The 13,520-nt window shown below is 40.0% G+C and overlaps 1 protein-coding gene across 1 annotated transcript in view; it reads left to right on the plus strand.

Moving 5' to 3' along the window:
• The window catches only part of KCNH8 (potassium voltage-gated channel subfamily H member 8), a 534,349-nt gene that overhangs the window by 441,164 nt on the left and 79,665 nt on the right, over positions 1-13,520 (plus strand). The window contains 1 exon segment of the mRNA XM_073568115.1: positions 7,168-7,485. Coding sequence (XP_073424216.1) covers positions 7,168-7,485 — 318 coding nt within the window.

Consider the following 13,520-nt stretch of genomic DNA (forward strand, 5'->3'; position numbering starts at 1 on the left):
GGTACTTTCCGTGTCCCAAGGAGTTGCCTGGCTTGTTACTGGTGTTTCTCTTGATGGGAAAGTGATCTCCTTGGTCTCCCAGTTGATAGGATTTTGTGACTGCAGCCATGGAATTCCTAAAATTAAAGGGAAATGTGGTGAGGAGATCAACATAAAGTATAGCATTTTCTGATGATGGGTTCAAAGGAGACTTCCAGAGCTATAGTTTCCTGATCTACTGGTCCAGAAACTAGAGGGGAACCATCCACATTTTCCAAAGATACCGGGGTGGCTTTCTGCTGAGTCTGAATGCCATGTTTCCTTGGCAAAGGTTAAGTCCATAAAATTATCTCCTGCCCATGAATCCACCATAGCTGCACAGGGAATCCATTGTCCTGACAACCGGATCTTAATGGGAAGGGAGCAATGTGTCTCTTTATCCTCTGTGTTTTAGGAGAGGTGCTCACAGACAGAGAATGAAAGATGGCATTCATAGAAAAACTAGACTCCGATGTAACAGATTCAGCATCCTAATTCTCAAATTCCCCTACCGTGGCAAGTACCTTGCGAGGCCACTTGGGACAGTTGATAACGAAGTGATCTGACTGACCGCAGCAAAAACACAGACTTTCCCTAAAATGATGCTCTCTGCGCTCGTTACTCTCACGCCGCTGTAAAGCATCCACCTGCATGGGAACTGGTTCAGCCTCCCAAGAGGATATGCCTGTAGGTTCTTTAGGCGAAAATGAAGAGTTAGAGACATGATTAGAGGCTGCAAATCTCTCCTGTCTACGTTCAGTAATTCATATATCAATGCGTACACAATGTTGTATAAAAGTGTCTAACACTTGCGGAGCATCTGCATGAACTAACTCGTCTTTCATCGCACGAGACAATCACCTCTTAAATTTGGGTAATTGGGCGTAACAGTCCCAAATCGTATCCACCGCCAGCCGTCTAAACTCAGTAGTGTATTCAATGACAGAACGCTTACCCTGGAGTAAAGATACCAAGGTGGTCTCAGTTGTAGTGCGAAGATTAGGGTAATCAAACATCATAGACATTGCAGCAAGAAAATCGTCAAGGTTAGTCAAACGAAGGTCACGAGTCTCCATAAGCGGATTTGCCCATGCGAGAGCTCGGGAATTAAGTAACATGATTATACATAAAACCTTGGATTGATCAGTAAGGAAGTGGATGCACATCAAAATACAAAAGGCATTGATTCACAAACCCACAAAACTTGTAGCGGTCTCCACTGAGCCTAAATGGGGTAACTTGGGAGGACTAGTTGGCAGTAGCTGTCCCGGGGGTGGAGGCGCCCGTGCTGTTATCTAATTACTTAAATCTTGAAGCGCCTGTCCAAAATGGGCCTCCCAGTTAGAAACCTTGTTTTGCAGAGCCTCTATATCCCCCTGTAAAGAGTGGATCAGAGAGAACAACTGATCAAACTTTGTCTCAGTCAACATTATCCCAGCAGACTCCTTAAATGGCCTGAGTATCCTGTAACAATTATATGGGTACTACAGAATCTGATTGTGTGGGGTAATATGACACTGAAACCAAAGTTGATGCAAATAAGTATTTTTAACAAGTGTAACAAAGCTAACAGGGCACTTCCTGCAATAGTAACGAAAACACAACTCAATATAGAAATGTTCAAAGTAACTGAAGAGCGAGGCTCGACCGCTAATATAACCAGTCCAACGGTAATATAATGCAGGTGTGTACAAGGCACTAAACATAGAGACCAGCAGAAAATATGTGAGTAAGCACACCGCATATAATGAGGCAGTTCAGCGATATTAAGAATGAGAACGTACACAGCACTAAAGTTTAGAAGTCCAGCAATCGTAAAGATGGGAATGCACTTGGCACTTAAACGTGGAAGTCCAGCTTTATACAGGAGTGGCATTAACAAGAGAAGGTCATTACGTGTATCTTTTGGGCTGTAAGTCCCGCACAGCTTCCCACACAAACACAGACCTAGAGGAGAAGATGAAGTCAGGATTCTTTACTGGCCACATCAGTTCCAGGGGCGAATAGCTACAACTAGAAGTTCAGACAGTAGTTAAGCACAGACAGCATCAGGGGGACACCCAGGGGACTGTGTGCAGCAGAACAAGGATAGTAACAAGCGGCAGCAGCAGGAAGTCCACCAGCAGAACAGCAGAATCTCAGGAGACAACAGCAACAAAATACTCAGGCAAAGAGGATCAAACGATCTGGATTTAAATAATCAGGACAGACAGGAAGTTCCATGGCAGGGCGAGATACAAGACTCCATCTTGGATCAGGGCAAACAGGCACAAACTGGATTTTTGTTTATTTACCATACAACTATAGGATTAGTAATGGCTAGGTGTGTTATAGACATCTCTCCATTACTAATCCATGGGCTGGATGTCACCAGAGAATACAAAGGTGACATCAACCCCACAAATATTACCCCACTAGTCACCACTACCGGGCAAGTGAGAAGAGCCGGACAAAATGCCAGAATTGGTGCATCTAATAGATGCACCTTTTCTGGACAACTGCAGGCTGCTTTTTCTAGGCTGGGGGGGCTAATATCCATGGCCCCTCACCAGCCTAAGAATACCAGCCCCAGCTGTCTGCTTTAGCTTGGCTGATTGACAAAAATGGAGGGACCCCACATGGTTTTCTAAATTATGCATTTAAATATATAAAAAATCGGAGTGGGAACCTCTTGATTCTTGATAACGAGCCTTGCTGAAACTGAAAGCTAAGGGTTGCCTCCCCCAGCTGTGAGTTTTGCCTGACTGGCTATCAAAAATACAAGGGAACCCAAGCCTTTTTTTATTATTTTATTATTTATTGACAGCACAGGCACTGGCTGATGAATCCTCCCATCAGCCAACACCACTGACCGGAGGTAAACTTTTTACCTCCAATCACAGCTGCATACTCACGCTGTCATTTGACAGTGTGGGAACCGCGACTGTCTGACTGGCAGAGATGATTTTACTGCCTATCAGAAGCCGTGTTTGCCATGCTGACGGACACATGAAAGCGTGACAAACACCTGATGTTCAGGGGGCCAAACCTGGACAGTAGACCATCTGGTGAAGTCTGTGTTCAGTGTCCGTGCCCAAACACTAGGTATTCACTACGGATGCCAATTTTTACTATTCGGATTCGTCCATCTCTATATACAGTTGTGGCCAAAATTATTGACACCCCTGCAATTCTGTCAGATAATACTCAGTTTCTTCCTGAAAATGATTGCAAACACAAATTCTTTGGTATTATTATCTTCATTTCATTTGTCTTAAATGAAAAAACACAAAAAGAATTGTCCTAAAGCCAAATTGGATATAATTCCACACCAAACATAAAAAAGAGGGTGGACAAAAGTATTGGCACTGTTCGAAAAATCATGTGATGTTTCTCTAATTTGTGTAATTAACAGCACCTGTAATTTACCTGTGGCACCTAACAGGTGTTGGCAATAACTATATCACACTTGGAGCCAGTTGACATGGATTAAAGTTGACTCAACCTCTGTCCTGTGTCCTTGTGTGTACCACATTGAGCATGGAGAAAAGAATGAAGACCAAAGAACTGTCTGAGGACTTGAGAAACCAAATTGTGAGGAAGCATGAGCAATCTCAAGGCTACAAGTCCATCTCCAAAGACCTGAATGTTCCTGTGTCTACTGTGCGCAGCGTCATCAAGAAGTTTAAAGCCCATGGCACTGTGGCTAACCTCCCTAGATGTGGACGGAAAAGAAAAATTGACAAGAGATTTCAACGCAAGATTGTGCGGATGTTGGATAAAGAACCTCGACTAACATCCAAACAAGTTCAAGCTGCCCTGCAGTCCGAGGGTACAGCAGTGTCAACCCATACTATCCGTTGGCGTCAGAATGAAAAGGGACTGTATGGTAGGAGACCCAGGAAGACACCACTTCTTACCCCGAGGCATAAAAAAGCCAGGCTGGAGTTTGCCAAAACTTACCTGAAAAAGCCTGAAACGTTTTGGAAGAATGTTCTCTGGTTAGATGAGACAAAAGTAGAGCTTTTTGGGCAAAGGCATCAATATAGAGTTTACAGGAGAAAAAAAGAGGCATTCAAAGAAAAGAACAAGGTCCCTACAGTCAAACATGGAAGAGGTTCCCTGATGTTTTGGGGTTGCTTTGCTGCCTCTGGCACTGGACTGTTTGACCGTGTGCATGGCTTATGAAGTCAGAAGACTACCAACAAATTTTGCAGCATAATGTAGTGCCCAGTGTGAGAAAGCTGGGTCTCACTCAGAGGTCATGGGTCTTCCAGCAGGACAATGACCCAAAACACACTTCAAAAAGCACTAGAAAATGGTTTGAGAGAAGCACTGGAGGCTTCTAAGGTGGCCAGCAATGAGTCCAGACCTGAATCCCATAGAACACCTGTGGAGAGATCTAAAAATGGCAGTTTGGAGAAGGCACCCTTCAAATATCAGGGACCTGGAGCAGTTTGCCAAAGAAGAATGGTCTAAAATTCCAGTAGAGCATTGTAAGAATAATAATAATAATAATCTTTATTTTTATATAGCGCTAACATATTCCGCAGCGCTTTACAGTTTGCACACATTTCATCACTGTCCCCGATGGGGCTCACAATCTGAATTCCCTATCAGTATGTCTTTGGAGTGTGGGAGGAAACCGGAGTGCCCGGAGGAAACCCACGCAAACACGGGGAGAACATACAAACTCCTTGCAGATGTTGTCCTTGGTGGGATTCGAACCCAGGACCCCAGCGCTGCAAGGCTGCAGTGCTAACCACTGAGTAAGAAACTCATTGATGGTTACCGGAAGTGGTTGGTCGCAGTTATTAAGGCTAAAGGTTGTGCAACCAAGTATTAGGCTGAGGGTGCCAATACTTTTGTCTGGCCCATTTTTGGAGTTTTGTGTGAAATGATCAATGTTTTGCTTTTGCTTCATTCTCTTTTGTGTTTTTTCATTTAAGACAAATTAAATGAAGATTCAAACAAACACCCAATGGGCAAATAGATTGCAATGGAACAAATGGAGTTGCCACATAGACCTCCTCTCTCTACTATGGCCAACACACAGCCCTCCACACAGTGTGATGGACCTAAGTATTGTGTTAAAGTTAATTATCTTGTACAGGAGGTCTCCCAAAATCAACTTGTCACTAAGGGAGCAAAAGATAAAAAACACTGAGAAAGATTTATAACTTGGGCAGCATTTAATATACTGACAGCATTATAGTAATGCGGAAGTTCATTTGTTCTGAATTAAAAATTGGATGTAAATATTTTACAACAAAGCATGCAGTTTGCAAAAACATTTTAATTAATTACCAATTAACAATACAGCGCATGCATAATGCCTTTTTGTATGACCAAACAACTCAATCTTTGTTTCATCAGTCCACAGGACCTTCTTCCAAAATGTAACTGGCTTGTCCCAATGTGCTTTTGCATACCTCAGGCGACTCTGTTTGTGGCATGCTTGCAGAAACGGCTTCTTTCGCATCACTCTCCCATACAGCTTCTCCTTGTGCAAAGTGCGCTGTATTGTTGACCGATGCACAGTGACACCATCTGCAGCAAAATGATGCTGCAGGTCTTTGGAGATGGTCTGTGGATTGTCCTTGACTGTTCTCACCATTCTTCTTCTCTGCCTTTCTGATATTTTATCTTGGTCTGCCACTTCTGGGCTTAACAAGAACTGTACCTGTGTTCTTCTATTTCCTTACTATGTTCCTCACAGTGGAAACTGACAGGTTAAATCTCTGAGACAACTTTTTGTATCCTTCCCCTGAAAAGCTATGCTGAATAATCTTTGTTTTCAGATCATTTGAGAGTTGTTTTGAGGAGCCCATGATGCCACTCTTCATAGGAGAATCAAATAGGAGAACTACTTGCAAGTGGCCACCTTAAATACCTTTTCTCATGATTTGATACACCTGGCTATGAAGTTCAAAGCTCAATGAGGTTACAAAACCAATTTAGTGCTTCAGGAAGTCAGTAAAAAGTAGTTAGGAGTGTTCAAATCAAGAAAATGATAAGGGTGCCCATACTTTTGCACCGGTCAAATTTTGTTTAAATGCAGATTGCACATTTTCTGTTAGTACAATAAACCTCATTTGAATCCAGAAATATAACTGAGTCCATCAGTTATTAGATATATGAAACTGAAATAGCTGTTGCAAAAAACAAAATTGTTATAAAGAAAAAAGGTTAACATTAATAGGGGTGCCCAAACTTTTACATATGACTGTATATATAGACAACAGGACATAGAATAGTGCAGTAAATAAGACAAGTGAATTCACCTGCCCTGAGTGAAGGCTTAATATTTAACCCCTTAACGTCCGCGATACACCTTTTATCTGTGGCAGTTAAGGGTACTTATGCCTCAATGCCGCTTTTTAAAGGCGCTGAGTAATAAGTGTATAGCACCCCCCAGAGTCGGAATTTCTGCGGGGTCTCAGCTGCAGATTTCACTCATACTAATGAGTGGGATTAATTCTGCAATGAAGACGCATGTAAAAATGCATCAAAAACATAGAAACAAAGCAGCAAATACTTTTTACGCTGAATTTTTCCTGCCAAGAATGAAGAAGTGGTGCAGACATTTCTGCACTAAAAACTTAGCATGTGCACATACCCTTATAGCAGCAAAGATCTGTGATTGTGCTTATATGCTCTACAATTACCTTACTCTCCCATGACACTGTTATCTTGCTCAGAAGCTGGAAGTCCTACAAATTCATATATGGGACAATGGAAAGCCAGACTTCGGTCACCTTTCTTAATTGACCAAAGCTTGTATTACTGTTTTAAAGAGGATTTTTTTTTTAACTTTTCCTAAATATACATATTTGAAAAAGTTTCATGTTTTGGTCTCCTATTACTTCATTATGTTTTCCAGGAAGTGATGAGTCATCATTATCGAACACAGCATTTTAGAAAGTATCACAATTTTAATTATACAACAATGCATAAAACTAGAAACCCTCTAACTACAATAAGCTAAAAGTATTATAGTTTAAAAGAAGAATAGCAAAAGTATTTTTTTTCTTTAATTTGACAAAAATGTAATCAAAATTATACCAAATTGTTAAAATTGTGGTGAAAAGGAAGTTATCAAACAGTGGAGCAAAAAATTATTTTTGTGCTACATTCAAAATTATTTTGTTTATTTCAGACGGAGCTTAGGGGAAATGGAAGCATAAATAAAAGACTATCATCCATTGTTGAAGATGAAGATGAGGACACAGAGGATGAAGATCCTTCATCTCCATCCACAATACGTACAAGGAATACAACATCTAAATATAGAAAATCTCCAAACAGCTCTCTCGGGATCAATCTGAAACCATTCTCGGGGAATGTTCCGTTTAAATCACCAATGAAATCTTCTAATCCATACTCAAGGCAGGATAATGAATCCCACCTTAATAGACGACGAGATAAGAATTTAATGCTTAATCTCCCAAAGGTCACAAGTCTTGGACCACCAGATTTAAGTCCCAGGTTTGTGTTATTTTGGTTACTTAGAATTTATTTAAACGTGATCATTTCATTTCTATTCTGATGTTTCTTTCAAATAATTTAAAAAAATGCTGCTACTCCTTATATCAAATAAATCATTTAAAAATTGCTGTATTTTGGAAGTTCAATATTTTGTAAGATAGCGCTTACTGCATGTGACAGAGGCCGTGGGACTCAGTCCTGGACCGGTCATCTTAAAGGGATGTGTCACAGTGGCAGTGACCCGGTCATGTAAAAGGGGAGTATTGATTAGGGATAAAGTTTATATAGTGATTTGTGAGGACAGTTGGAGTGTTCGACTGTAGTATAGCCGGCACTGCAGATGATCCCTGGGGGAGTTGATGGTGATGGCAGTGCAGATGTTTAACCTTCTCCAACCAGGGCTGATCCCCAGAGATTGTGATGGAAGTAGAAGGCATGGAGTAATAAGTCAGGAGACAAGGAAAGTCACTTTATCATTTACTGTAGTTCAGGTGCAGCTCAGAGGAGATATTACAACTCTCACCAGGTTACAGTCTACTCTGCAGAATGGGAGTTATCCTTCACTCTGCTGTGACTCGGTGTAAGCTTCCTCCTATTCTAATCCCTTCTGGGACCAAGGCTTCCCGAAGTCTAGATCTTCCAGTATAGCCACTACTCACTGTGTATTCCTCCTCTGGCAACTTGCAGCTTGGATCCTGTGTGAAGCTCAAGTTCCTTCTTGCACAATCCTTCACTGATCCTAGTTTGCTGCAGTCTTCCCGGGGAAAACACTCTGCTGTTGGTTGTATAAACCCACACAGTCTCTCAGCTTACCACCCTGCTCTGAAACATGGATGACATAGGGGCTGACTCCCTGACTCTTCTTAGCTTTGCTCCTGGAGGAAGCGCATGTCATGGCTTCCAGAAGCGTTCTCCATTCTCTCCTTCTTCTGCATCAAAAACAACAACTCTGAACTCCTCCCCCTCCCAGTTAGGGTATGTTTCCAAAGCTCTAAGCTTCAGACAAGTAAGGGAGTGAGGTAAATTGTGTGTGTGTGTTGTGGACTCTAGCAGAGAAAGCATAACTCCCATTGCTTACAAAACACATGCAACACAGTACATATTTAACCCTTTTGTGGCAGTAAAGTCACAGGGCGCCACACATGTGTTGGGGACACTCTCTTGGCAACGTGATTAAGGCACACAGGATTGTTTTTTCCACTCATACAGTCCATGCGTTTTATTATACTCTCATAAACCACTTTAGATCATGTTATATATCACAGACCTAACATATAGTCCATAGCACTTCACAATTCATGACTTTAACTCGTAATCACTAAACATGCCAGACTTCTCCTTGTCCAGTTACCGTGGGCAACCACATACAGTGTCAATGTCTCTTGCAGTCTCTAAACATGCTGGACCTCGCTTCGTCTACTTACAGAGGGTGACCACATAATTCATTAACTTCCACGGAACATAACAAGCACCAACAGTCTGTTCCAATGGCAGATACTCGTCTGCCCTTACTATAACCCCCTTGTCTGGAGTTACCTTACAGAAGCTCCTGCTCCACATGCTGTCAGTCTCTCTCACAGGGAAGCTGCCTTACTGGGATCACCATACTTGCGACTCGACAGTTCCAGACCCTCAGAAGGTCAGTAGATTTCCTAATGAAGTGCCATCACAGACTCTGCACACACATGGTCTCCCCTGTTCTATTCAGGAAGTTATAGGACCTTCCAACACACAGACCTTCCAGGTAACTGGCCTCTCTGTGTGCTATTCAGGAAGTCCATCCACTGATAGGACCTTCCAACACACAGGCCTGACCTCTGGCAGGACTTTACAACCTTGCCCATGTGACCCAAACCATGGTCACATTATGTAGCTTAAGCCACCTTCAGGAGGTGTGTGTGGTTAGCCAGTCCCACCCACCTCTCCAGCTAACCCTGTAAGCCCCCTTTGCAAACAAAAGCAAGGCTCGTAGAACTACAGGTCCCAGAGGAACATTTCATGCTTACAGCAGAGAGGACTTTCTCCCCTGCGACATATACCGGCCCTTTACAACAATGCCGTTCACTGTCTCACAATCAATATGTTCATTATATGGGCAGTAAAGATGAATCAAGTTCTTAGATCTAAATAGATGTACAGATTTTGCACCATTTTATTTAAAATTTCAATGCAATATTTATAATTTTTTGTAATCAGTGTAATTTACCCAAAAGTAAAGATGAGCAGATCAATTTCCAGCAAATTGAATGTGCTTAGAATTTCACAGAAATTTTGAGTCTCATTTTTTGCAATCCAATTTACATAAATCAAACAAAATGGAAGTAATTCACAACTTTATTTAACTTTTTTAAAAATAAAAAATAATATACTCACTATGCCCCTCACTTGTCTTGGTGTCCCAGCTTCCTGTCTATTTCTCCACTGATTCGCTCCCTCCAGCTCCCGTCTTCTCTTTCGTCCTCACTCGTCAGTACCTTGGGCGTTGACTAGGTCTAAGGTAATGTCATGTCATCTCATTAGAACTAGACCTCGGCCTATGAGGCCCCCCACAGAACGCCATGATGTGCAGTGCCTCAGCATGTCATGACATCATGTCGTCATGTGAGAACTAGTCAGTGCTAAAGGTGACAAAAAGCAAAGAGAAGACCAAAGCCAGTGGGTGGGCTCATACCAGTAAAAGACAGAATGTGAAGCTGGGATGCCAGGACAGGTGATGGGTTGGGGATATAATGTTTGTTTTTTTTCAATTTTTGACCCCATAATTTATTATGCTCTGGGATCTGGAGAGACCTGACAACATAATAAATGTATTTTACTGACATTTTGATGCATATTGAATACACTTGATGTAAATCAAATTTAAGTCAAGTTTCAACAAATTCTTTCATCCTTACCCAACAGAAGTTAATAAGATCATAGCATAATAACTTTAACATATTGTATTATTACTATTGTTATTAGACCTATAGTACATAAACACTTTGGGCTTCATTAAAAAGCTATAGGTATAAGATCTCAGTTGTATATTTGTACCTTTTATTAATTACTACCTTGGACAAATTAAATGTGTACATCAATGGTTATTTTAACCAGTTTAGGATCGGGACATTTTTCCCCATTCTTGATCTGGGACGTTTTCAAGGTTTTTTTGCACATACACTTTTGACTGCTCTAAAAAATTTTCTCGTGTGTATATTCAAATTATTTTGCCTCATTTTTTTTCTTATTTGGTGCTTAATTTTTATCTCATCACCGTATTCCTTTGTTTTGGGCTGATATTGGGGAAAAAAGTAAATAAAAATAGGAACTACGTGTCTATATTTCACATATTTTGTGTTTTATTTTTTTGGACCACTGAAAAAAAATTAAGTTATTGTGTTCTCCTTTCCATATTTTTTTAAAATATATTAGATGCATTATTTTTAGAGTGACAGTGCTAGAAACAGTGATTTGAACTTACAGCATTGCAGGTTTTTAAGGTGTGCTTTATTCATTTATTTCTTCTTTTTTTACTAATTTAGGTTATTTTTTCGATTTACGAACTGTACTGCTACATAAAGTCTTATAAGACCATGGGGGCATAATAATGTATTAATTTATTGCTAATTTCACCTGTAACTGGAACCAAGATAAAGTGGAAATTCAGCCTCCTGGCTGCATAATGAAAGATGACTGAGTCTCCTAGGACCTGGAAGCTCCTGCTCCCTTCCTACATCTAGCAATCATATGATAGCTGGATAGAAGAGACTAAGCACTGATAGTGGTTCCTAATATGTTTACATGTTGTTTGTTCACTGTTATGTTCACCGGAAGGCAGGAAGAGTAATAAACTCTCTCTGTCTTCTATACAAAGATTCTGGTTTTGTCTGACAGCTCCTGAAATTGCACAATCTCCTGAAAGCTGTTTAGTCCACACTGACATTTTTGAACATCAATGCAGAGTAAAGTGAGGACTGCCTGGGCGTAAAAAGTCTATCGGTGCTCCAAAAGAAGATAAGATGTAATTCCAAATATTATTAGTTAGTAAATGTATTAAAAAAGGATGAATCTACAATAGGGTGATAATGGCCAAACATTCAAACAGATAATGATATTCAGATATGTTGCTCCACAAAGAAGCAACTATGTTTTTAACATTTCAAAACATATGTCCTTCTTTACCTCTCGACATTGCTTGAAATATTTCAAGATGAGTAGAGCAATATGACCAGCTTTGAAAAAACATAATTTTTGTGATATTCTCTTGGAATATGTTTATGCTGCATATAGCCACTCAGCAGTTGAAGTGCAATGGAGGGTTTTGCTAGCATGTTTGTGATAATGTACTTAATTTGTATTGTAAACAATTTAAATTCTTAATGATGAGCGAATGTGCTCAGTGATACTCAGATATCACTAGAGTATTTGGGTCCTTGGATATGCTCGGCACTCAATGAGCATTGGCTGGTGTTTGGTTCTGAAGCTTGAATTCCTGCCCCGCATGTTTGGCACATGTTATACAGCCAATAAGCATGTGGGGATTGCCTTCTAGTCACTGAAATGCTGTAGCCATAGAGATTATAAAAAGACTGGTGTCACCACGCTTGACTCACTTATGCCACTGCTCAGCTCAGGGACAGTTCTGATTGGCGAGCGAGAACAGTTGTCCATACCTGTGTGTGCACAGTTTAATTAATCAGGTTCCTCTAGCATTGATTCTGGTGCTGATGCTAATCCATCATACTAACAGTCCTTCTAAGGGCTAATCCTGTGCTTTGCTGTTTGTATCAGGTACATTCTGCATTTAGCCTTGGGACAGTTGCAGGAGCAGGGATAGTGGCAGAATACAGCCTCTAAGCAGGGCTTAGGGCTTTGCAGTACATTGCTGCTGCATGAGACCACAGTCATTTTTTGAGGGGATGAAAAAATTGACTACATTGTCATCTATACAGTTTAATATGCTTATTGTTATATTATTTGGTATATAAAACTCAAAAAAAGTTCATAATATTTTCTGAATTCAATTAATCATCCATTCAGTTTAACATGGTTCTTGTGACATTACAGTGGTATATAAAGCGCCAAAAGAAACATTCAAAACATTTTTCTGGATTCAATTAGTCATCTGTACAGTTTAACGTGGTTAGTATTATATTATGAATTTATGATGGCATTTATGATGGCATATAAGACTCCAAAAACTCATTCAAATTTTGTTTCTGGATTCAATTAGTCGTTCACAGAATTTCAAGCACTGCTTAGTGATACATTACGGTGGTATATAAAACTCCAAAAAAATTCAAAACTTTTTTCTGGATTCAATTAGTCATCCATACAGTTTATCATGGTCAGTGTTACATTTTGGTGGTATATAAAACACCAAAAAATAATTAGTCATTCATAGAGTTTAGCATCGCTAGTGTTACATTATGGTGGAATATACAATTCCCCCCCAAAAAAATTTTTTTTTTTCTAGATTCAATTAGTCATCCATACAATTTAACATGCTCTGTGTAAAATTATGGTGGTTTAAATTTTTTAAAAACCGCTTAGCCTTCTACAGTTGATCAAATTTTTTGGTTCCAAAAATTGACTAATGTCATCCATACAGTTTAACGTGCTTTGTGCAAAATTACGGTGGTTTAAAATTTTTTAAATCTGATGGGGTAAATTTCTCTTAAATTATCTAACAATACAAAAAGCGTTAAAAATATTGGCTGGATTACAGTTCTTATCCATACACTATTCCATGGTCTGGGGGATATTTCCTGTGATCTATAAAATTAAAATAAAAACAGTCAAACATTTTGCAGTCTTCAATTTGTCAGCCATACAGATATCTAACACTCAATAAAAGCATAATAAAATTAGCTGGATTACATTTCTCACCCACACACTACTCTGTGGTCTGGGATAAATTTCTGTGATATTATCTAACACTACAAAATGTGTTAAAAAAATTGTCTGGAGTACAATTCTCATCCATATACTATTCCGTGGTCTGGGGTACATTTCCTGTGATCAATAAAACTGAAAAAACTGCTAACATTTTTTGC

The sequence above is a fragment of the Dendrobates tinctorius genome, unplaced genomic scaffold (assembly GCF_039654945.1).
Source record: "Dendrobates tinctorius isolate UK_male_01 unplaced genomic scaffold, ASM3965494v1 ptg000005l, whole genome shotgun sequence".
Lineage (NCBI taxonomy): Eukaryota > Metazoa > Chordata > Amphibia > Anura > Dendrobatidae > Dendrobates > Dendrobates tinctorius.